The 25,026-nt window shown below is 40.9% G+C and overlaps 1 protein-coding gene across 6 annotated transcripts in view; it reads left to right on the forward strand.

The window, feature by feature from the left end:
* LOC106561616 (anoctamin-1) overlaps positions 1-25,026 on the forward strand; it is a 101,257-nt gene that overhangs the window by 19,913 nt on the left and 56,318 nt on the right. For 3 of the 6 annotated variants that reach the window (XM_014125736.2, XM_014125741.2, XM_014125737.2), the window contains exons 1-3: positions 11,914-12,128; positions 17,568-17,915; positions 23,698-23,796. In XM_014125736.2, coding sequence (XP_013981211.1) covers positions 11,985-12,128; positions 17,568-17,915; positions 23,698-23,796 — 591 coding nt within the window. In that variant the 5' untranslated portion in view covers positions 11,914-11,984. Of the gene's footprint in view, positions 1-11,913; positions 12,129-17,567; positions 17,916-23,697; positions 23,797-25,026 lie in introns of those variants that run through there. The other 3 variants (XM_014125739.2, XM_014125740.2, XM_014125742.2) reach the window with 2 other exon arrangements.

Here is a 25,026-nt window from a genome sequence, read left to right on the forward strand (position 1 = left end):
GAGAACTATAAGTCTCCTAGGTTTTGTATTGAAGTCATGTACCCAGAGGGGGATGGAAGCTAGCTGTATTCCGGCTACACCATGGTGCTACCCTACAGAGTGCTGTTGAGGCTACTGTAGACCTTCATTGCAAAAAAGTGTGTCTTAATCAATTATTTGGTGATGTGAATGTATTTTATTTAGTTTTATCTTGAAAGGATACGTTTTTAAATGTTTTACTTTTTATTTTATTTCATGAAATTCACTGAGGAGGATGATCCTCCCCTTCCTCCTCTGAGGAGCCTCCACTGCTTCAGAGGGATAATGAAATTCACAGTGTTATGTGTCTGGAACTCTATTGGATGAATGCGTCACCGTTCTTCCATGAGAAAATCCATAATTTGATGTTTTGTTGATGGTGGTGGAAAACGATGTCTCTGGCGCCACTCCAGAATTTTCCATAAATATTCAATTGGGTTGCGCTCTGGTGACTGAGACGTCCATGGCATATGGTTAACATTGTTTTCATGCTCATCAAACCATTCAGTGACCACTCGTGCACTGTGGATGGGGGCATTGTCATCCTATGGGGGCATAGCCAAAATAATGGCATGCACAGCATTTTTATACATGACCCTAAGCATGCAGGGATGTTAATTGCTTAATTAACACAGGAATCACAACTGTGTGGAAGCGCCTGCTTTCAATACACTTTGTGTCATTTATCATTTACTCAAGTGTTTGATTTATTTAGGCAGTTACCTGTATATACACTGGACTTTATGCAAACTGGAAACCACATATCCCGAGGCTGCATTTATTGTAGCTGGGGATTTTAACAAAGCAAATTTGAGGAAAACGCTACCGAAATTCTACCAACACATTGACTGTAGTACTCGCACTGGTAAAACATTGGACCACTGCTACTCAACTGTTCAAAATGCCTACAAGGCACTCCCCCGCCCTCCCTTTGGAAAATCTGATCACAACTCCATTTTGCTCCTCCCTTTCTATAGGAAGAAACTCAAACAGGAAGTACCCATACTAAGGTCTATTCAATGCTAGTCTGACCAATCTGAATCAATGCTTCAAGATTGTTTTGATCACGCGGACTGGGATATGTTCTGGGTAGCCTCTGAGAATAACATTGGCGGATACGGTGACTGAGTTCATCAGCAAGTGTATAGGAGATGTTGTACCCACTGTGACTTTTAAAACCTACCCAAACCAGAAACTGTGGATAGATGGCAGCATTCGCGCAAAACTGAAAGCGCAAACCACCTCATTTAACCATGGCAAGTTAACTGGTGTCGTGTCTTTGGGGCACCATTAAACTGAAGACATGTTTATCAAAATAACTCCCTGTAATTATTATCACGCGATTAAACTGATTAATCGTTTAATTGTAATTAACTAGGAGATCGGGGCACCAAGGAAAATATTCAGATTACAAAGTTATAATTTTCCTAATATAACTTTCCTATATTATAACATTATATTATATTATATTATAGTATAGGCCGATTATCTTCTGGTTTAAATGGTGTATTTTACCTCGCATCCAGTCTCATTCCAAACGTTGTAAATTGTTGTATCTGCACGAATCCAGCCTTTACTAAAGTCATCCATACATCAATTGTCTTAGAATCATTTATTTACTAAACTAAGTAATTCACAGAAAGCATGCAAACAGTAGTTATAGTTACAAAGAAATGGTAGAGTAATGTGCCCTAGTGGGCTAAACAGGCATGGCTGGTGTCTTGTTAAACAAACGGTCATAAAGGGCAGCGAAGGAGGCACACAGAGTTCATTAATATTAACAATTGATATGCTAATCCTTTGCACATGAACGCTCACTCATTCGGGAACAATTGCAATCAATATATATTTATGCTCAGTGTGTCGTCGGGATCCTTGTTGGAGAGTCGTTCTGTTGGAGAGTTTTCTCTCTCTCTCTCTCTCTCTCTCGCTCTCTCTCTCTCTCTCTCTCTCTCTCTCTCGGTTAGAATGGATCTTTCAAAGCGACATTCATTAATGTCGTTATAGAATGGATGTTTCGTCGGTCTTTGCGTTCAATGATATAATTTCTAGCTGCAGACTATTAATTAATATCAAAGACTTGTTATTATTCTGTCGGTCTCGATAGTCTAAAAGTTTACCCACGTGGTATAGGTAACTTTCAGTAGAGGAATTGGATGGTCAAACCTTGGCTCTCTCTTCTGAGGTAAGCTGGTCTGAAGAAAGTAAATCAGGGTGGGGTTTTATAGGTGAGAACAGGCTTGTCACATAGAACAGGCTTGTCACATGACACCTGGTCCTGTCTGTGTCCCTGGGGGGCGTGCCGATGACTGATTTAAGCTTTGAACAGAAATACATTCTATCACATTAACATCAGTACATAGCATCTCAACGTATTACAAATAGCTTTATCCTTATTAATACATTTTATACAACCATTTAGATGCAAGTCCCATAGCTGAGGCTATTATATAAACAGTTTTATGTTAATATGGCTATATTGTCTCTTCTGAGTATCACAAAATTGTACCAAGCGGACCAGTTCGTAGCTGGATTCTTCACCAATCTTTTATACCTTCTCCAGAACATAAATGACGTTCGGTTCCCCAATTCTGTGAGTTGAAAGAATTGCCTGTGTCTCTCTATGAAACCCCTCTGTGTCTCAACTGGGCCATGTGGCAGGAGATTCTCCTCTAGAATTTTACCACCCCTTCACACAGGGCCTGGGTGGGTTGGGGGATGGTGCAAGGGGGAGGGGGTCAACTGTCCTCCCTGTACTCAAAGAGGGCAACGTCATGACATAGGGAATATGGCCGAATACAAACAGTGTAGTTATCCCCTCTGTAAACCAATCAAACAGGCAAAACATCAGTACAGAGAGAAAGTGGAGTTGCAATGCAATGGCTCAGACACAAGACATGTGGCAGGGTCTACAGACAATCACAGATTACAAAGGGAAAACCAGCCACATAGCGGACACCAACATCTTGCTTCCGGACAAGCTAAACACCTTCTTCGCCCACTTTGAGGATAACACAGTGCCACCGACGGGGCCTGCTACCAAGGACTGTGGGCTCTCCTTCTCATGGCCGACGCGAGTAAGACGTCTGCCGGCTCAGACGGCATCCCTAGCCAGACGGCATCCTCAAAGCATGCGCAGACCAGCTGGCTGGAGTGTTTACGGACATATTCAATCTCTCCCTATCCCAGTCTGCTGTCCCCACTTGCTTCAAGATGTCCACCACTGTTCCTGTACCCAATAAAGCAAAGGTAACTGAACTAAATCACTATCGCCCTGTAGCACTCACTTCTGTCATCATGAAGTGCTTTGAGAGGCTAGTTAAGGATCCTATCACCTCTACCTTACCTGACACACAAGACCCACTTCTATTTGCTTACCGCCCTAATAGATCCACAGATGATGCAATCGCCATCACACTGCACACTTCCCTATCCCATCTGGACAAGAGGAATACCTATGTAAGAATGCTGTTCATTGACTATAGCTCAGCCTTCAACACCATAGCACCCTCCAAGCTCATTATTAAGCTTGGAGCCTTGGATCTGAACCCTGCCCTGTGGAACTGGGTCCTGGACATCCTGATGGGCCGCCCCCAGGTGGTGAAGCTAGGAAACAACACCTCCACTTCGCTGATTCTCAACACAGGGGCCCCTTCAAGGTTGCGTGCTCAGCCCCCTCCTGTACTCCCTGTTCACCCATGACTGAGTGGCCATGCACGCCTCTAACTCAATCATCAAGTTTGCAGACGACACAACGCTAGTAGGCCTGATTACCAAAAATGACAAAACAGCCTAAGGGAGGAGGTGAGGGCCCTGGGAGAGTGGTGCCAGGAAAGTAACCTCTCAATCAACGTCAACAAAACAAAGAAGCTGATTGTGGATTTCAGGAAACAGCAGAGGGTTCACTCCCCTATCCACATCGACGGGACTGCAGTGGAAAAGGTGGAAAGCTTCAAGTTCCTCGGCGTACAAATCTCTGACGATCTGAAATGGTCCACCCACACAAACAGTGTGGTGAAGAAGGTGCAACAGCGCCTCTTCAACCTCGAGAGGCTGAAGAAATTTGGCTTGGCCCCTAAAACCCTCACAAACTTTTACAGATGCACATTTGTTAGCCTCCTATCAGGCTGTATCACCGTCTGGTAGGCAACTGCACCGCCCGCAACCGCAGGGCTCTCCAGAGGGTGGTGCGGTCTGCCCAACGCATCAACTACCTGCCCTCCAGGACTCCTACAGCACCCGATGTCACAGGAAGTTCAAAAAGATCATCAAGGACATCAACCACCCGATCCACGGCCTGTTCACCCCTCTATCATCCAGAAGGCAAGGTCAGTACAGGTGCATCAAAGCTGGGACCGAGAGACTGAAAAACAGCTTCTATTTAAGGCCATCAGACTGTTAAATAGCCATCACTAGCCATCTTCCTCCCGGTTACGCAACCCTGCACCTTAGAGGCTGCTGCCCCACATAGATAGACTTGGAATCACTGGCCACTTTAATAATGAAACCCTAGTCACTTTAACAATGTTTAAATTATGTTTACATACTGCTTTACTCATCTCATATGTACATACTGTATTCTATTCTACTGTATTTTAGTTAATGCCACTCCAACATTACTCGGTCTAATATTAATATATTTCTTAATTCCATTATTTTACTTTTAGATTTGTGTGTATTGTTGTGTATTGTTAGATACTACTGCACTGTTGGAGCTACGTGCAGTGCCTTGCAAAAGTATTCATCCCTCTTGGCGTTTTTCCTATTTTGTTGCATTACAACCGGTAATTTAAATAGATTTTTATTTGGATTCCATGTGATGGACAAACACAAAATAGTCCAAATTGGTGAAGTGAAATGAAAAAAAATCACTTGTTTAAAAAAATTCAAAAAAATTCTAAACGGAAAAGTGGTGGGTGCATATGTATTCATCCCCTTTGCTATGAAGCCCCTAAATAAGATCTGGTGCAACCAATTACCTTCAGAAGTCACATAATGAGTTAAACAAAGACCACCTGTGTGCAATCTAAGTGTCACATGATCTGTCACATGATCCCAGTATATAAACACCTGTTCTGAAAGGCCCCAGAGTCTCCAACCCCACTAAGCAAGGGGCACCACCAAGCAAGCAGCACCATGAAGACCAAGGAGTTCTCCAAACAGGTCAGGGACAAAGTTGTGGAGAAGTACAGATTAGGGTTGGGTTATAAACAAATATCTGAAACTTTGAACATCCCACGGAGCACCATTACATCCATTATAAAAAATGGAAAGAATATGATACAACAATAAACCTGCGAAGAGAGGGCTGCCCACCAAAACTCATGCACCAGGCAAGGAGGGCATTAATCAGAGAGGCAACAAAGAGACCAAAGATAACCCTGAAGGAACTGCAAAGCTCCACAACAGAGATTTGGGTATCTATCCATAGGACCACTATAAATAAAAATATTTTGCATCTTCAAAGTGGTTGACATGTTGTGTAAATCAAATGATACAACCCCCCTCAAAAATCCATTTTAATTCCAGGTTGTAAGACAACAAAGTAGGAAAAATTCCAAGGGGGGTAAATACTTTCACAAGCCACTGTAGGAATAGAAGCATTTCGCTACACCCGCAATAACATCTGCTAAATATGTGTATGTGACCAATAACATCTGCTAAATATGTCTGTGACCAATAACATCTGCTAAATATGTGTGTGACCAATAACCTTTGTATGTATTTTTTAGATATAGGCCTATTGTAAATGTGTATTATTGTCACATCACCATCTTTATTGCAAAAATATATACAACTTCGAACATAACTTTAAACTACATATTAATTTGACATTGGTAATAAACTGTCTATTTATTTGCACAGCAATTGACTGTTTCCAACACACCACCACCTGTTATGCTGAGCATCGACTGACCAAAAAAAGATAGTGCTAAAATAAAGGTTTAAGCAAATCAAATCAAATTTGATTACAGGTAGGCACCACATTACTACAGGACAAAACAGCTCACTCAATCCAGCCTGATGCTATTGTAAGTATAAAAGCAAAACTTGCTTTAAATAATAATTAAAAAAACATGAAAATGTAGTGAAATGGGATGTTGTCTTAGTGTCGTGTGGAGAATCCAATACTTTAACAAATCACCTTATTGTGGGAGCACCTCCTCTAAGAGTATGAGTTAGGCTATTTGAGAAGGTTAAAATCCTAAGCAACCTTCCTACACAATGTTTGAAGTACAATAGACCAACATAGCTACTGTAGTTGGTCAAAGCTGTGTGCTGGAAAACCTTAGTCGAGCATGGGTGAAGTAGGCATTGTGGTGCTCATGTGAATTTCCTTTTGTTTTTGGCCTCAGACCAATGCCTCCTTCTCATTTAAAACATATATTTTTTTGTTTCTAATTTCCAAGGTTTTCACACCAGAAGATGATTATAAAACATTTGTCATTTCCACATGCAAACGGTGCCTTTTAAAAATGTAATTTCAGCTTTTGTTTCACATAATTTATTGTCCAAACCCGGTTTCCCAAAACTAGCGTTAGTAAAGTTGCACTTGAAAATGGTTGCTATTTACAGACTGCCTCAGACCACTTGTAGAACAGCTAAGTGTGTCGTTACATACTTTTTTGGCCTTCACAATACACTTTATACATAGAATCAAAATGATTATCTGTCTCTCTATGACCGCCAATAACTTCATAACAAAGTTAACTACAAATACAAAGTTGCCAATGTCTTTGCAATTGTGACAAACAAGCAAATTATAAAAAATATGCTTGAAATGAAAAGCAATTGAGTTCTATTTTGCTAGTTGTAGGCTACTATCTGTAATTTTTGCCTCAATATATTTCATTATGTGTAACAACATTTAGTGCATTATTGGGTAAGCATTAGAATAAGCCTGCTCAATATTTGCAGCTATAGGTCATAATATCTCTCTAATATCTGATCCTTCATCAGTACTGTGAAATAGTTATAATGTTAAGGCAAGATTTGAATGGAGAAAGCTGATCTGAGAGCAGCGCTGCCTTTGCGGTAAACATTACCCCAGTTAGTACTTTTAAGATAAAAATATGTTGGCAATTTTAGGGTTAAGCAAAATAATTCCTGTAATTGACTCTCAAAGTACTGAATAATTTAGCTGAGTAAGCATTAGGAAATATTTTTTTTTATTTCAGATTTTCGGGAACACACTGAAAGATAACTTGACACGGTTGATCAGTCAAAGCAAATTTGGTTTAAAATGTCATGAATAAAATTGCATTGATAGAAGAGGAGCGTACTGAATTAATGCATCATAAGGTAATGGCTGGAATTTGCTGTAATGATGGGCATACTGTGTATTTTCGGTGAGCAACATCATTTGGCTCCGTTCACGTAAAAGAGTCGCATTTTTTGGCTCCCAAAAGGCCTTTCATTCATAATACTTGAAAATTGACCTAGAACCATGAAAATATTACTAATCTCTAATGTAAATCCCAAAATGTAGGTGACCATTATGCAAGATTGTGATATGCATGTTCATAAACATTTTTACCAAATGATTAGATCGCCTGCAAAACAAACAAACAATTACGCAATGTAAAATTTCCGTGGACCAGAATGATGTGCCCTGCCCACTATTTACTGTCATATCAGCAAGAAATTATTTTCAAAAATCAAAAGGCTAAATTACTACACACCTTTATAGGGTTAGAGTTAATGTTCCCACAAGGCCATATCTCCATGTTACAGCACTTGTTTACGGAAGACAGATAGACAGAGGCGACCACCTGTAATAATTAGCTATCTAGCATGCTCTAACACCTGTGCGTAAGCATAACTGGGGAGGAAGTGTAGTGGAAGTGTAGTTTGTTGGCTGGAGGCACACAGCTGTATGGATCTGTGCAAGCCTGCTACAGTAAGTGTATAGTTTTTTATTTGAAATATTTTTTCACGATTCTGCTGCAAAAAAATATGTTGCCTCTTATACGGCCTCACTCTCTCCCAATTTGCCAGTGGAAACACAGTTCCTATTAGAGTTATAACGTTAGAATTATCGACAACGAGAATTAATAGTGCTAGTTAAGGAACAATTGAGGCCTGAACAAATACACTTCACACTGTAAAGAATAATCTCAACTAAAGCCCAACACATACAAATAAACAAATACTGTATATATACAGTACCAGTCAAAAGTTTGGACACACCTACTCATTCAAGGGTTTTTCTTTATTTTTACAATTCTCTACATTGTAGAATAATAGTGAAGACATCAAAACTGTGACATAACACATATGGAATCATGTAGTAACCAAAAAAGTATTAAACAAATCAAAATATATTTTATATTTGAGATTCTTCAAAGTAGCCACCCTTTGCCTTGATGACAGCTTTGCACACTCTTGGCATTCTCTCAACAAGCTTCCTGAGGTAGTCACCTGGATTGCATTTCAATTAACGGGTGTGCCTTGTTAAAAGTCAATTTGTGGTGACACTGTCTTTGATTTATTTCGAATTCAAGGCACACTTAACCAGCATGGCTACCACAGCATTCTGCAACGATACGCCATCCCATCTGGTTAGCGCTTAGTGGGACTATCATTTGTTTTTTAACAGAACAATGAACCAAAACACACCTCCAGGCTGTGTATGGGCTATTTAACCAAGGAGAGTGCTGCATTAGATTACCTGGCCTCCACAATCACCCGACCTCAACCCAAATGAGATGGTTTTAGGATGAGTTGGACCGCAGAGTGAAGGAAAAGCAGCCAACAAGTGCTAAGCATATGTGGGAACTTCTTCAAGACAGTCGGAAAAGCATTCCTCATGAAACTGGTTGAGAGAATGCCAAGAGTGTGCAAAGCTGTCATCAAGGCAAAGGGTGGCTACTTTGAAGAATCTAAAATCAAAAATATATTTTGTTTTGTTGAACACTTTTTTTGGTTGCTTCATGATTCTATATGTGTTCTTTCATAGTGTTGATGTCTTCACTATTATTCTACAATGTATTTAATAGTAAAAATAAAGAAAAACCTTGAATGAGTAGATGTGTCCAAACGGTACCATATATTTTTTATTTTCTTTGCCCTTTGGGACATGGGGGGGTGGGGGGGTTCGGTGTGGCGGGAGGGGGGGGGTAGTAACTCACAAGGAGCCCTGGTTGCTAGGGGGGTGAGATGTGGTGATAGACATGTGGGGGGCAGGAGTTGGGTGGTTTGATGGAGACATGTTGGATGGGTGGTGTTGGGGGAATGAGGTGGAAGGTTGGCTGTGGAGGCTCACTTCTTTTTGTTTATTTTCCTTTGCATACTATGTTTATTGTTACAGTACGTTTTGATTCTGTAATATGATCATAATGATCAATACTTTATGTTTACAGTGCCGTCAGAAAGTATTCTTACCCCTTGACTTATTCCATATTTTGTTGTGTTACAGCCTGATATCAAAATTGATAAAATTAATTTTTTATCCTCACCTATCTACACACAATAGCCCATAATGACAAAGTGAAAACATGTTTTTAGAAATGTTTGCAAATGTATTGAAAATGAAATAGAGATATATCTTGTTAACATAAGTATTCACACCCCTGAGTAAATACATGTTAGAATCACCTTTGGCAGCTGTGAGTCTTTCTGGATAAGTCTCAAAGAGCTTTGAACAGCTGGATTGTACAATATTTGCACATGATTATTTTTTTACTTCTTCAAGCTCTGTCAAATTGGTTGTTGATCATTGCTAGACAACCATTTTCAAGTGTTGCCATAGATTTTCAAGCAGATTTAAATCAAAACTGTAACTATGCCACTCAGGAACATTCAATGTCATCTTGGTAAGCAACCCCAGTCTATATTTGGCTTTGTGTTTTAGGTTATTGTCCTGCTGAAAGGTGAATTTGTCTCCCAGTGTCTGTTGGAAAGTAGACTGAAGCTGGTTTTCCTCTAGGATTTTGCCTGTGCTTAGCTCTATGCCGTTTCTTTTTATGATGACAATCATACCCATAACATGATGCAGCCACCACCATGCTTGAAAATATGAAGAGTGGTACTCAGTGACGTGTTGTGTTGGATTTGCCCCAAACATAACATTCTGTATTCAGGACATATAGCTTTTTTTTGCCACATTCTTTTTGCAGTTTTAATTTAGTGCTTTATTGCAAACAGGATGCATCTTTTGGAATATGTTTTTGTATGTACAGGCTTCCTTCTCTTCACTCTGTCATTTAGGTTAGTATTGTGGAGTAACTACAATGTTGTTGATCCATCCTCAGTTTTCTCCTATCACAGCCATTAAACTATGTAACTTTTAAAGTCACCATTGGCCTCATGGTGAATTCCCTGAGTGGTTTCCTTCGTCTCCGGCAACTGAATTAGGAAGGAGGCCTGTATCTTTGTAGTGAGTGGGTGTATTAACACACCATCCAAAGTATAATGAATTACTTAACCATGTTCAAGGGAATTTTCAATGTCTGCTTTAAAAAAAAAACATGAATCTACCAATAGATGCCCTTCTCTGCGAGGCATTGGAAAACTTCCCTGGTCTTTGTGGTTGAATCTGTGTTTGAAATTCACGGCTCGACTGAGGGACCTAACAGATAATTGGTCTGTATGTGTGGGGTATAGAGATTGATGTAGTCATTCAAAAATCATGTTAAACACTATTATTGCACACAGAGTCAGTCCATGCAAATTATTATTTGATTTGTTAGGCAGATTTTTACTCTTGAACTTTAGGCTTACCATAACAAAGGGGTCGAATACTTATTGACTCAAGATATTTCAGCTTTTCATGTTTTATTAATTTATACAAATTTCTAAAAACATTGTAGTTCACATGGCTGAAAACCCTTGGGATAAGACAAAATGCTTTCGGTTGCCTTGGGTTCTTGAGAGTAAACCTGCTACCAGCTAGCTACCAGTTGCACAGCAACTTAAGTAATTTGGACCGGGTTTAAGAACTCTGAGATTAGGCTGAAAAAGATGTTAGCATTGACAGAAATGCTACAAAAAGTTAGCGCAACGCTGATTCTCTATTGGCACATGAGAGCGATAAATTATACATTTAATCAAAACTGTTGTACCTACAAACGTATTCAGTCCGACAAATGGTAAGTCCAATGGTATGGATGCTATAGACTCGTTTTAATCATACGCCAAGAATTTGAGCTAGCTGGTTGCAAGACATTTTATTTTTTCCTATCGACCCTGACAAAAATCCTGTATAGGTTCTCGGTACCAGCTGAACGGATCATGGCGAGATGCGGGGAGTGTGTTGTGTTACTCCAATAGAGAGTTATTGGAGTTAAACAATATGACAGCATTGACATTGGTGTTGTATTGGCTTAGATGTGATGGTAGGAAGATTTGAATTTAACATTGAGCATCAATCAATCCCTACTTATTGTGGGGGCCGTCCCCGCCACCTGTTGGAATTTACTTAAAATTTCACTTGATAACACAAGTACCAATTGACATCGTTAATCACTGTAATATTTTGTGTAGTTGGTTCTATTATTCCAACTGATCTTGTGAATATACACAGCATTAGAAGTGTTTAATCCCCCCTTGTTCAACAGCGCGTATCCAGTGCCACATCTGAAGTGGTACACCGTCGCTGTGTTGCGCTGACACAATCTCTCACTGAGGACCTTCTCAGGGGAATGTTTGTATTGGTTGGGCCAATGTTTACATTCTAATGAAATGTAACGCAGCTTAACCTTGGCCTCGGAATGACTAGCAGACCCTGAAGAAGATGAGAATATCTCTTATACCTATGATATGTAATGAGAGATTGGGAAATGAGAGGGCACCTTGTCGCATTCAGATCAAGTCTAATATTAGCTACTTGGCATCTCAGACTCTTCTCAAGTAACAAGTACTAGGTCTTGTAGCAGGGAGACTTTGGGCTTGGTTCAACGCTGTGGACGGTGACAGAGAGAGCGGGAGAGAGAAAGAGAGAGAGAGCTGTGTTTGATAGCAGTAGTATGTGGCAGCGCTCGCCTAGTGATGGGAAGATGGCTGGAGAAACATCAGAGAGCTCAGGGACTTCACTGCTTCATGACGCAGCGGCTACAGCTAGCAAGCCCAGGCACTTCTTAAAGGATGTGATTTTTCATGGCAAATTTCAAGTGAGTAGAATGACAAAGATATACAGTATGTATGGATTTACATAATGTGTTTACATATTAGGAGACTGAGACTATCTCAGGGGGAAAACCTTCATCACATAACAGTTTGCTATATGTTTTTATAGTAAAGATAAGTTTGGCAGTTATTTCAATTTTGATTTGATTGATTTGTTGGAAAATAATAGGTGGAAGTCTGACTTATGTTTGTTTAGTGTAAATGTAGTTGAAAAACCTACTTACACATCAAGTGGGTTAAGTAATAACCTGAATATGTTTTTCAACTACATTTACACTATTTTGCCTAATGTTAATCCATTCTTTATAACTTTTGTGTAAGGTTTTTATCTCAATATAGTTGAGAAATAGCTTGACCTGGTTTGGCAGTGTGTAGAGAGATAATTATCATGTAGGCTAATTACAGAACAAGTATCTACTGTAGACGTCTGACACGCTGTACTGTCTTGTTCCCAGGCGTGGAGTTACTCTCAGCACAGAGGGGGCGGGGCGTTCTCCAGGGGCCCGTCTGACCAAATGAATTGCTGATCCGGCCTATCATAAATGCAAATTGCAAATTAGCATGTTAGGCAGTCAGCCGCTAAAAATAAATGTGACCAGTCATGCTCATCAGTCTATTGGGAATTAAATTGGCTGGTGTGTATTTTCATACAGAGCCCAGTTTGAGCGAAATATAACCTGTTGCACAGTGAGAGATCACTCTCACAGCACATCAAATCAAATGTTATTTGTCACATGTGCGGAATACAACAGGTGTAGACCTTACCGTGAAATGCTTACTTACGAGCCCAACACCAACAATGCAGTTCAAGAAATAGAGTTAAGAAAATATTTACAAAATAAACTTAAGTAAAAAAATGTATAAAAAGTAGCACAATAAAATAACAATACCGGGGTTATATACAGGGGGGTACCGGTACCGAGTCAATGTGCGGGGGTACAGGTTAGTAATGAGGCTATATACAGGGGGTACCGGTACTGAGTCAATGTGCGGGGGTACAGGTTAGTCGAGGTAATTTGTACATGTAGGTAGGGGTAAAGTGACTATGCATAGATAATAAACAGCGAGTAGCAGCAGTGTAAAAACAAATGTAAAATGTCTATGTAAATAGTCCAGGTGGCCATTTGATTAATTGTTCAGCAGTCTTATGGCTTGGGGGTAGAAGCTGTTAAGGAGCCTTTTGGACCTAGACTTGGCGCTCCGGTACCGCTTGCCATGCGATAGCAGAGAGAACAGTCTATGGCTTGGGTGACTGGAGTCTTTGACAATTTTTGGGGCTTTCCTCTGACACCGCCTAGTTTATAGGCCCTGGATGGCAGGAAGCTTGATCCCAGTGATGTACTGGGCCATACACACTATCCTTTGTAGCACCTTACGGTCAGATGCCAAGTAGTTGCCATACCAGGTGGTTGCCATACCACGTGGTGCGGCTGTAAATCTTTTGAGGATCTGGGGACCCATGACAAATATTTTCAGTCTCCTGTGGGGGAAAAGTGGCAGATCTCTGACCTCCTCCCTATAGGCTGTCTCATCGTTGTGTCGTCAGCCAACTTAATGATGGTGTTGGAGTCGTGCTTGGCCACGCAGTCGTGGGTGAACAGGAGGGGACTAAGAACGCACCCCTGAGGGGTCCCCGTATTGAGGATCAAACATGTGTTCTGATAAGCCCACTCACTGCGCAACATTTCTACACGCAACAGATATCCACTGTTAAAAAGAGGCTATTTATTTCTCAACTCCTCTTAATATTAAGCAACTGCCATTTGAGTGCAGGCATATGCTGGACTGCTGGAGGCAGTCTGCATGTTGAAAACATATACTGTAGGCCTACTTAATAGTTTGAAACCTGGAAGTTTTACTTCATAGCCTATTACGAGGCATGTCTTACCTTGCTTCAAAGTAGCCTATAGCCAAAACCTGACCATAGACATTTTTGTTTTTCAAAAAATCTGCAGGATCTTACATCCATGGCTGCACCCATGGCCTGCCCTATGCTAGCTCTGCTTCTGCTTGTCCCACGTTACACATGCAGCTCTGTGAAGAATTGAACTATGCAAAAGAGAGGTGTGTTTGTGAAAAGTGGACCTTTTTGGGAACGTAAACAAAAACAAACTAATTTATGACACGCAGCCCTACTCTACATCTGGCGGGCTAGCTGCCACAGACAACTTAACTAATTGGTCATGAAAGCAGCGATAGAGTAGAGTGGGGTAATTTGAGCCAAAGGGGTACGTTGAGCCCCCTTGTTTTTAGGAAACCATACACAAAATCTATTATTTTACCAAATATTTAGGTAGAGGTCATGGCGAATGTGAAGGAAGAAACCACATGGAAAAAGTGGTAAGCAAGTTAGGTCCCCAAAAATAATTTTCACCAAGTCAAATACATTTATTGTGTTAGAGGTTTCGTAATGCTTGTATCTAAACCAAAGTAGAGCATTTTAATATTGTTCTATACTTCCGTTGGAGTCTCTATAACCTTCAATATGAGGTCCTAAACCTAGCAAGAAAGTGCATCCTTGTAGCTGTGTGGACTAATATAGTCAAAATGTTTGCCTTGGGGTAAGTTGAGCCAATGACCATAGAGTAAGTTGAGCCAATGTCAAGTTGTACATAATGAAGTGTTTTCTTCCCATGCGTAATGCAAGCCATTATCACTGGGATATTAGGTCACAACAGGGCCTGGCCTATGTTAAAAGTGTTTTAAAAACGTACAAAGTGTTTGTTAGGTGTTAAGCCTATGTTAAAAGATGCTTAAAATTATTAAAATACAAAACTGTAATATTTACATGAATTCTGATTATTTCCAGGGACACACAACATCCTGAAATATGCACTGAGTGGACAAAACATTAGGAACACCTGCTCTTTCAATGACATAGACTGACCAGGTGAATCCAGGTGAAAGCTATGATCCCTTATTGATGTCACTTGTTTAAATCCACTTCAATCAGTGTAGATGAAGGGGAGGAGAGATTTTAATTATAGGATTTTTAAGCCTTGAGACAATTGAGGCATGGATTGTGTATTTGTACCATTCAGAGAGTGAATGGGCAAGACAAAATATTTAAGTGCCTTTGAATGGGGTATGGCAGTAGGTGCCAAGCACACCGGTTTGAGTGTGTCAAGAACTGCAACACTGCTGGGTTTTTCATGCTCAACAGTTTCCGTGTGTATTAAGAATTGTCCACCACACCCAAAGGACATCCAGCCAACTTGAAACAGTGGAAAGCATTAGAGTCAAAATGGGCCAGCATCCCTGTGGAATGCTTTCAACACCTTGTAGAGTCCATGCCCCGACGACTTGAGGCTGTTCTGAGGGCAATTGGGGTTGCAACTCAATATGAGGAAGGTGTTCCTAATATTTTCTATTCTCAGTGTATCAAATAAACAAAATTTGGTCACATGCATCTGTTTATCAGATGTTATTGCGGGTGTAGCGAAATGCTTGTGAAAAAACTAAGTTTCCTAAGAGCTAGAAGCGAGGCAGCCCTCTCTTTCGCCGCCATTTTTTTATTTTTTGTGTAATGTCTTTGTTAGAAAGAATACTATATTTCCCTTGACGGATTGATACTGAATGTCTCAACTTACTCCACTCTCCCCATAGCCTCACATAACCCACATCAGTAGTAAGTGCCTCCTAAAATCTTCCCAGTCAGTGGTACAAATGGAACAGTGTCTTAGAATTTCATCATTTATTTGACCTTTATTTAACTAGGCAAGTCAGTTAAGAACAAATTCTTATTTACAATGACGGCCTACCCCGGCCAAACCCTAACCCAGACGACACTGGGCCAATTGTGCACTGCCCTATGGGACTTCCAATCACGGCCGGTTGTGATACAGCCTGGAATCAAACCAGGGTCTGTAGTGATACCTCTAGCACTGAGATGCCATGCCTTAGACCGCTGCGCCACTCGGGAGCATGTGAGGTAGAGTATGGAATTGGGTAGAATTGTCAAATTAGGTCATTGAATTAAGTGATTGTATTAATGTGGGGCGGGCCACAATCCACTTCTTACATATTGTGATTAAAAATAGAAAATCTGTTGGGTCAGTCAGTGCTATCAAAATAGTCTGCAGGAATATTGGACAATATTATTACAACTGATAAGTCATAAGACCAACCCAGATTGCTAAAGATCATTGTCAGTCAGCCTTGCTCACCCAAACACAAGAAACACCCACATGTCTGCACACACACAAACATCCATCAATAATTTTGGCACTCTTACCTGAAATGAGCTACTGTAGTTCAGGAAGGCCTTGACATTGCTCCATGTAACTGCCATTTGGGTAAATAATACAATATGTTGATAGTGGCAGATTGGGTTATATGCACTTCTTCATCAGCCTATAACACATAAAATAAAAAATAAAAATCTATAATTTTGTAGGTGCTGTTGCAGAGATGACACTGTTGGATGTGATGATAATGATAATGCTGACTATTGCAACAATATTGGACCACCAGGTCAGGAATAAGCAAAGAGTTTTGGTCACTCAAACATGAATGGTCAAACAAGCTTGGATTTCAGCGTTTGTTATATCCCTCTGAAAACGAGCCATATACTGTACATATCCAACTGAAACCGGATCAACCATGAATATGTCATACATTTTGTTATAATCATGACACAAATATCCAAGTGGATATATAGGAATTTAGATTTTTCGTGTAAAAATGTTCAATGTTATAATGGCCATATAAGACGCCTTCTTTTAAACAAGCCACAGTATAAGATTGGATTCTTTGTGAAGAAGAGCTTTCTCTCATTGGTCTAGTATTTTCTGGTTTGCAGGGAGACAGTAGATGACAAATCTTATATTACAGTATTGTCAAAATCCTACATTTATTTTTTCAATATTTTATTCTCCATTTGTTCTCAGATTGTTATGATTATAAAATGTATTTCTACCTTCTCTGCTGTGATATATGTTCAGGAAAATCCTATCAAATTTTGTACAATAATATATTTGAACATTATACCTATAGACAGTATTCATATAAATGAATGATATGTCATAAAATATAGCACCAGGAATATTTGTTTAATCGTTTGTACACACACAGAGTAGCAACACAAGCCTTTTTTTGGATAGAAAAATGTGAAATACATGTTTTTAAGTAAATAGTTAACCAAATAATTATCAATACTGCTTGCCTTGCAAATCAGCATTCGGGTTCTAAGTCACTGAGACTGATCACTTCCCCAAGGGGAACACAATTCCTTAGGAGCCCTATTGGGACTAGCTTGACCCCACCTTGACCCCTGTAGTCTAACTGGCCCATTAACCATGCTGTGCCTCTCACGACAAATGGCAAAAGCTGCACAGCACACACACATACACACATGCACATGATTCAGCTAGGCAACTAGCCCAAGCAGCCCTCTAATGCATAGCCCTCCCCTCTCTCCCCAGCTCCTGAACTGCCTGACACCTGAGGAGAACACAGGATGTCAGCATGGCCTGTACTTCCAGGATGGAGAGAGACGGGTGGACTACATCCTCACCTACCACATCAAAAAGCCCAGCAGCTCGCGCTCCAACCGACAGTCCTCCCGCTTCACTGACAACGCCTTCACACGGAGCCTCCGCCGTGGGACAGCCAGGCTGGGACGAGCGCCACCCCCTCAACCCAGAGGTGACCCGGAGGTGGCCTCCCAAGACCACAGCATGGACTACCACGTGGACGACAAGCGCCTTCACCGGGAGGAGTTTGAGGGCAACCTGAGGGATATGGGCATGGAGCTGGAGAAGGATGAGGATGTGAGTTGCTTCTCTACAGCTTCTCTGTTCTGTTCTTTTTGACCAAACCCACACGATATTATCAGCAATGTCCAGCCAGGTCTAGCGTTAGCTGTGAGTTAGCTTAGGGCAGAGAGGGGACAGTATTCCACACAACCAACACCGCTGCAACTCTACAGTCTTTGTTTTCCAGCTGGCTGGTGGATCAGGGGTATTTTTGTCTTTGGGCTTAGGTCAGCCAGTTTGCTTGGAGCCCCCACCATGTAACAGTATACAAAAGATACATTGTACTTTGGTACAGCACCAGCTGAAACCGGCCTATAGAAGGCTAGCAGGACTTGCAGCAGTAACCAGGGTAACTGGGGTAACCCGGGGTACCTTTTAACCTGCCTGGCTACTGTCATTGGTTTGTTTGTTTGTTGGATATACAGTGCCTTGCAATAGTTTTCATCCCCCTTGGCGTTTTCCTATTTTGTTGCATTACAACCTGTAATTTAAATAGATTTTTATTTGGATTTCATGTAATTGACATACACAAAATAGTCCAAATTGGTGAAGTGAAATGAAAAAAATAACTTGTTTCAAAAAATGTCAAAAAATGTAAAATCACCCCCTTTGCTATGAAGCCCCTAAATAAGATCTGATGCAACCAATTACCTTCAGAAGTCACATAATGAGTTAAATAAAGTCCACCTGTGTGCAATCTAAGTGTCACATGATCTGTCATATGATCTCAATATATATTCACCTGTTCTGAAAGGCCCCAGAGTCTGCAACCCCACTAAGCAAGGGGCACCACCAAGCAAGCGGCACCATGAAGACCAAGGAGCTCTCCAAACAGGTCAAGGACAAAGTTGTGGAGAAGTACAGATCAGGGTTTGGTTATAAAAAATATCAGAAACTTTGAACATCCCACAGAGCACCATTAAATCCATTATTAAATTTTTTTAAAGAATATGGCACCACAACAAACCTGCCAACAGAGGGCCGCCCACCGAAACTCACGGACCAGGCAAGGAGGGCATTAATCAGAGAGGCAAAAAAGAGACCAAAGATAACCCTGAAGTAGCTGCAATGCTCCACAGCAGAGATTGGAGTATCTGTCCATAGGACCACTTTAAGCCGTACACTCCACAGAGCTGGGCTTTACTGAAGTGTGGCCAGAAAAAAGCCATTGCTTAACGAAAAAAATAAGCAAACACATTTGGTGTTTGCCGAAAGGCATGTGGGAGACTCCCCAAACATATGAAAGAAGGTACTGTGGTCAGATGAGACTAAAATCAAGAAAACGTTATTTCTGGCACATACCCAACACCTCTCATCACCCCGAGGACACCATCCCCACAGTGAGGCATGGTGGTGGCAACGTCATGCTGTGGGGATGGTTTTCCTCGGCAGGGACTGGGAAACTGGTCAGAATTGAAGGAATGATGGATGGCGATAAATAAAGGGAAATTCTTGAGGGAAACCTGTTTCAGTCTTCCAGAGATTTGAGACTGGGACGGAGGTTCACCTTCCAGGAGGACAATGACCCTAAGCATACTGGTAAAGCAACACTTGAGTGGTTTAAGGGGAAACATTTAAATGTCTTGGAATGGCCTAGTCAAAGCCCAGAGCTCAATCCAATAGAGAATCTGCGGTATAACTTAAAGTTTGCTGTACACCAGCGGAACCCATCCAACTTGAAGGAGCTGGAGCAGTTTTGCCTTGAAGAATGGGCAACAATCCCAGTGGCTAGATGTGCCAAGCTTATAGAGACATACCCCAAGAGACTTGCAGCTGCAATTGCTGCAAATGGTGGCTCTACAAAGTATTGACTTGGGGGGTGAATAGTTATGCACGCTCAAGTTTTCAGTTTTTGTCTTATTTCTTGTTTGTTTCACAATAAGAAATATTTTGCATCTTCAAGGTGGTAGGCATGTTTTGTAAATCAAATGATCCAAACCCCCCAAAAGTCCTTTTCAATTCCTGTAAGGCAACAAAATAGGAAAAATGCCAAGGGGGTGAATACTTTAGCAAGCCAATTTGGGTCCAGAGGAAAAACCTTTTGAGAACCACTGGTTTAGACTCTAGAGACTACCCTTCAAAATAGGAGGATACATATGCAAATAAAAGCTGACTGGTCATCGGTTACAATAATCAGATCAGATTGTGATGTCATGATCTGGGCCATTATCCAAATTTTCATAGTTTTAGAGTGTCATTTCGACCTCATAGTGTGAAAATATCATAACAAAATTGGAAAATCTCGTTTTTAACTGCACTGCCCCTTTAAACATTACATAAGTAGTATCTGTGTTATGCTTTATTTTTCTTGTTCAAAGTCAATGCATTTTGAATTCAAAATCACTGATCAGGATCAAAAGACGAGTCTCTTGTAAAAAAAAAAGAAGAAAGTATGGCAGGCATTGAATCAACTTGTTGGATTAGATGTCATGAGAGTGAATGAAATAAGGAAACCCTATGTAGTTCTAGTAGTAGTCTGGTGCGTTGACCAACAGTAACCTGTCATGGACAGGACCTGAGGATGTCATGAGGGTGAAGTCCAGTAATATAAGACTAAGTCGGTCCAAGTGCTGAGGATGGCAAGATGACAGCTGCCATGGTAGATCTCTTTACCAAGTCAGGGATAGACAGGGCAGGGCTCTGTGGAAGGATCACACCATGCACAGACACACACAAACACACACGCACACAAACACACACGCACAATCACACACACAGCACCAGGCAACCAATCAAATGAAATCGAACCAAAATCAAATCAAATGTATTTATATAGCCCTTCTTACATCAGCTGATATCTCAAAGTGCTGTACAGAAACCCAGCCTAAAACCCCAAACAGCAAGCAATGCAGGTGTAGAAGCACGGTGGCTAGGAAAAACTCCCTAGAAAGGCCAAAACCTAGGAAGAAACCTAGAGAGGAACCAGGCTTTGAGGGGTGGCCAGTCCTCTTCTGGCTGTGCCGGGTGGAGATTATGACAGAACATGGCCAAGATGTTGAAATGTTCATAAATTACCAGCATGGTCAAATAATAATAATCACAGTTGTCGAGGGTGCAACAAGTCAGCACCTCAAGAGTAAATGTCAGTTGGCTTTTCATAGCCGATCATTGAGAGTATCTCTACCGCTCCTGCTGTCTCTAGAGAGTTGAAAACAGCAGGTCTGGGACAGGTAGCACGTCCGGTGAACAGGTCAGGGTTCCATAGCCGCAGGCAGAACAGTTGAAACTGGAGCAGCAGCACGGCCAGGTGGACTGGGGACAGCAAGGAGTCATCTTGTCAGGTAGATCTGAGGCATGGTCCTAGGGCTCAGGTCCTCCGAGAGAGAGAAAGAAAGAAAGAGAGAAAGAGAGAATTAGAGAGAGCATACATAAATTCACCCAGGACACCGGATAAGACAGGAGAAATACTCCAGATATAGCAGACTGGCCCTAGCCCCCCGACACATAAGCTACTGCAGCATAAATACTGGAGGCTGAGACAGGAGGGGTCAGGAGACACTGTGGCCCCATCCGACGATACCCCCGGACAGTACAACCAATGTGTGGCAATGCCAGCTGGAAGATCACTCAGAATACCTTGACTGTACTCTTTAAGAGCAGTACAAACTCTCACACACTCTCACATACTCTCACACATACAGAGTGTTTTCATGTTTTCAATGAAGTGTGTGAGAAAGAGATATATAAATTATGTCATATGTCAAGTATTTTTGTGGACTTTTGTTACAAGGCAGGGTACACGCGATATTTGGTTCTGGGTGCCATACACTCACTGTGTTATAAATCATCTGGGTATAATTTTCCATTTTGTCCCTAAATTGCATTCAAGCCATCATTCTATTACCAAAGTGTTTCCCATGTGGTTATTGTGTCAGACTGTTCACTGTGGGGGAAGACATACAGAATAATCTCTGTTCTATGATCTTAGCGGAGAGAGGGGAGTAATGTTTAGGTATTTTATCATTTCCTCTCATCGTCCGTCCATTGTGGAGTTAGGTGATTAAAATAGGCGCCCTAAATATTATAGATGATTAAAGTGCTGTTGACTACACTAATCTGTCTATAGAGGACATTTAAGTGGGAGTAATTCACATCTGTATCTAATAGAGGGAGGGACACTGGGACGGGACTGAAGTGGGAAGGAAGGAAGCAGAGGTGGTGATGGGATGTGGATGAGTGCCAATGTTTGGGATTCAAACAGTGATGGGATTAATGGAAAATTCTGCTAGGAAACCCATATGAACTAACCTTGACCCTCTATGTTTCTAGAACATTCTAGTTGTCTCTGATTCTCGAACAAGAATGCAATGTGATGTCTGTCAGTGCGAGACTACATTATAGTTGACTGGATGTCTTTTAGATCTGCACGGCTAAATTCAATACTTGTTGCAGCATCACTTGTTATTAAGGTTTGTTGGGCCGAAGAAAACTAGTATAAAGGAAGTAGGACCTGCACACACGGTTGCTCCACCGCGCACCTTTAATCAGGCTAGTTACACAACCACATTTTGATCCAAGACTGGCTCTATCAAAACCTCTAACTGTGTCCATGAGGGGTCTGTGTGTTTTACAATGTGATGGTGGGAACAGGATACGTGACACATTCTCACAAACGAGCTGTTGCATTCCTAAATCACTTCTGATTAAATGCAGCTCTGAGTACTCAAACTGATTCAGCCTATAGATAGCACTGACACCATCGCGTCTTGAGTTGTTGAAAATGTCACTCCTAATGTTTCAGACATGGTGACATTTGTCGCTTGACATACAGTACGCAGTACAGAGGCATGTCAAGTCCAAGGTACTTTTATAAGATGTTATGCAAAGACTGATGATCTGTGTCAACAACAAACATGATGCTGGCTGATAGATGATAGAAAGTGACAAAGGCTGTTAAGACAGTCGGTTGTTCAAGGGTTTGAGATCAAAGTTAGAGACTGTGTTTTGTTTAAGATTCTGCGTCCCTTGTTGCTAATGATGCTTGTCTTAGCTCTATTGAAGACAATACAAACTGAGATAGCGTGTAACAGTTGGTTGTTTAGAATTTGAGATCACGTTAGAGGCCATCCCCTGCTAGCCATGCTTGTCTTCGCACAGGAGGAGCTGCACATTGGAACAGATGTTCTGTGCTGTACCATGTCAGTGGGTGAATGAGCATCTCAGTAACCACTGATTCCATGTAAATGATATCATGGGGGTCATATCTGGGTAACTGGGTGACAGCAGCATCAAAGCCTTCACAGTGAATCATTCCTGTGTTGATGTTGTTTAACGTACATACAGTACTGTGGAATACTATTTGTGTTGGTACTAGTTTGAACTTTTTTGGCATTGTCCTAGATTCAAATGCTTACGTTATCATTGTAATGATGATGACGTGTTTCTATAGAAGGGTAGCTGATTCTTCTCATGATTTCCCATGGTGTCTCTTTGTCTCTGTGCCATACAGTAAGTAGCCTTCAGTTCCCAGACATTGTTTTGATTGAACTGACTATAGAAGAGGGATTTGTTTGGAGACCGTTGTTTACCCAACTGTCATCCAGATGAATGTATTGCTTTCCTTAAAGACAAGAGATAAACACATGCATTTCTTTCATTCTTTTCGTTTGTTGCCTTTATACATACCTCTAATGTTGATGCTGCATGTCATATACTGTTGTTGGTCTAGCATAAAAAGGGACATAATACCCAAAGGGTTGGGCATTCAATACTTGCCAACCAAACCTTAAACTTCCATTTTATTGTTCAGAAAATTAAGTTTATTTTATGAAATGAATCTGTTTTTTGTTTATTTCAGACTAAAACTCCAGGTGTGGGCTTTGTGAAGATTCATGCTCCATGGCATGTGCTCTGTCGAGAGGCGGAGTTTATGAAGCTCAAGATGCCCACGAAAAAAGTAAGTTAACTGTTGAATGACATGTAAAGGTTCTAAGCTTCTCTAATGAGCTTTGAGAGGGAGGCAAGGAACCAGAGGAAACAAGAACAGAGGAAGCAAGGACAGAGGTAGCAAGGACAGAGGAAACAAATACAGAGGAAATAAGGACAGAGGAAGCAAGGGAAGAGGAAGCAAGGACAGAGGAATCAAGGTTTTGACAGCTAGTAACCTTTTCAGACACAGACCTGATGCTGGCCATTCTCATTCTCTCTGACCTGTTTGTGCCCTGGTTAACCTCCTGGGCACACACATGTATATCAATAACACATATGGAAGCATGTAGTAGACCTGAATGTATATCTATATATTGTAGGTACACTATATATACAAAAGTTTTTGGACACCCCTTCAAATTAGTGGATTCAAATCAAATCAAAGTTTATTTGTCACGTGTGCCAAATACAACAGATGCCTCACAGGTAAGAAAGCATGACCACACAAAAATGTGAACATTTATTGCTTTATCTGAATACTGCATTGAAAGCAAAATCATTCAGAGTATACACAGAAATTATACAATTATATGGTTTCACAAAGGAAGTGAACACATACTGTATTACAATCTACAAGTTTTGTTATTCATTTTTCATTCGCACACACTCCCTTTAAAACAGTCTCTCTCACACATACACACACTTGACTCCCCCATTCATTGTCCATACCTCGCTAAGAAATGTTTTAAATTAATGATCCACATACCAACACATTAAAAACAAGAAAAGAAAACATAGACAGAGTCCTGAATCATCATGTTACATACAAGACAGAGGGGTGCATCTGAAATGGCACCCTATTCCCTGTACAGGACACTGTTTTTATTTATTACAGTGAAATGCTTACTTACAGGCTCCATCCAGTAGTGCAAAAAAAGGTATTAGGTGAACAATAGGTAAGTAAAGAAATAAAAACAACAACAAAAAGACAGTGAAAATCAGTAGCGAGGCTATAAAAGTAGTGAGGCTACATACAGACACCGGTTAGTCAGGCTGATTGAGGTAGTATGTACAGTACATGTAGATATGGTTAAAGTGACTATGCATATATGACGAACAGAGAGTAGCAGTAGTGTAAAGATGGGTTGGCGGGTGGTGGGTGGCGGGACACAATGCAGATAGTCCGGGTAGCCATTTGATTACCTGTTCAGAAGTCTTATGACTTGGGGGTAAAAACTGTTGAGAAGCCTTTTGGTCC

The sequence above is a fragment of the Salmo salar genome, chromosome ssa10, assembly GCF_905237065.1.
Source record: "Salmo salar chromosome ssa10, Ssal_v3.1, whole genome shotgun sequence".
In the NCBI taxonomy this organism is placed as follows: Eukaryota; Metazoa; Chordata; class Actinopteri; order Salmoniformes; family Salmonidae; genus Salmo; species Salmo salar.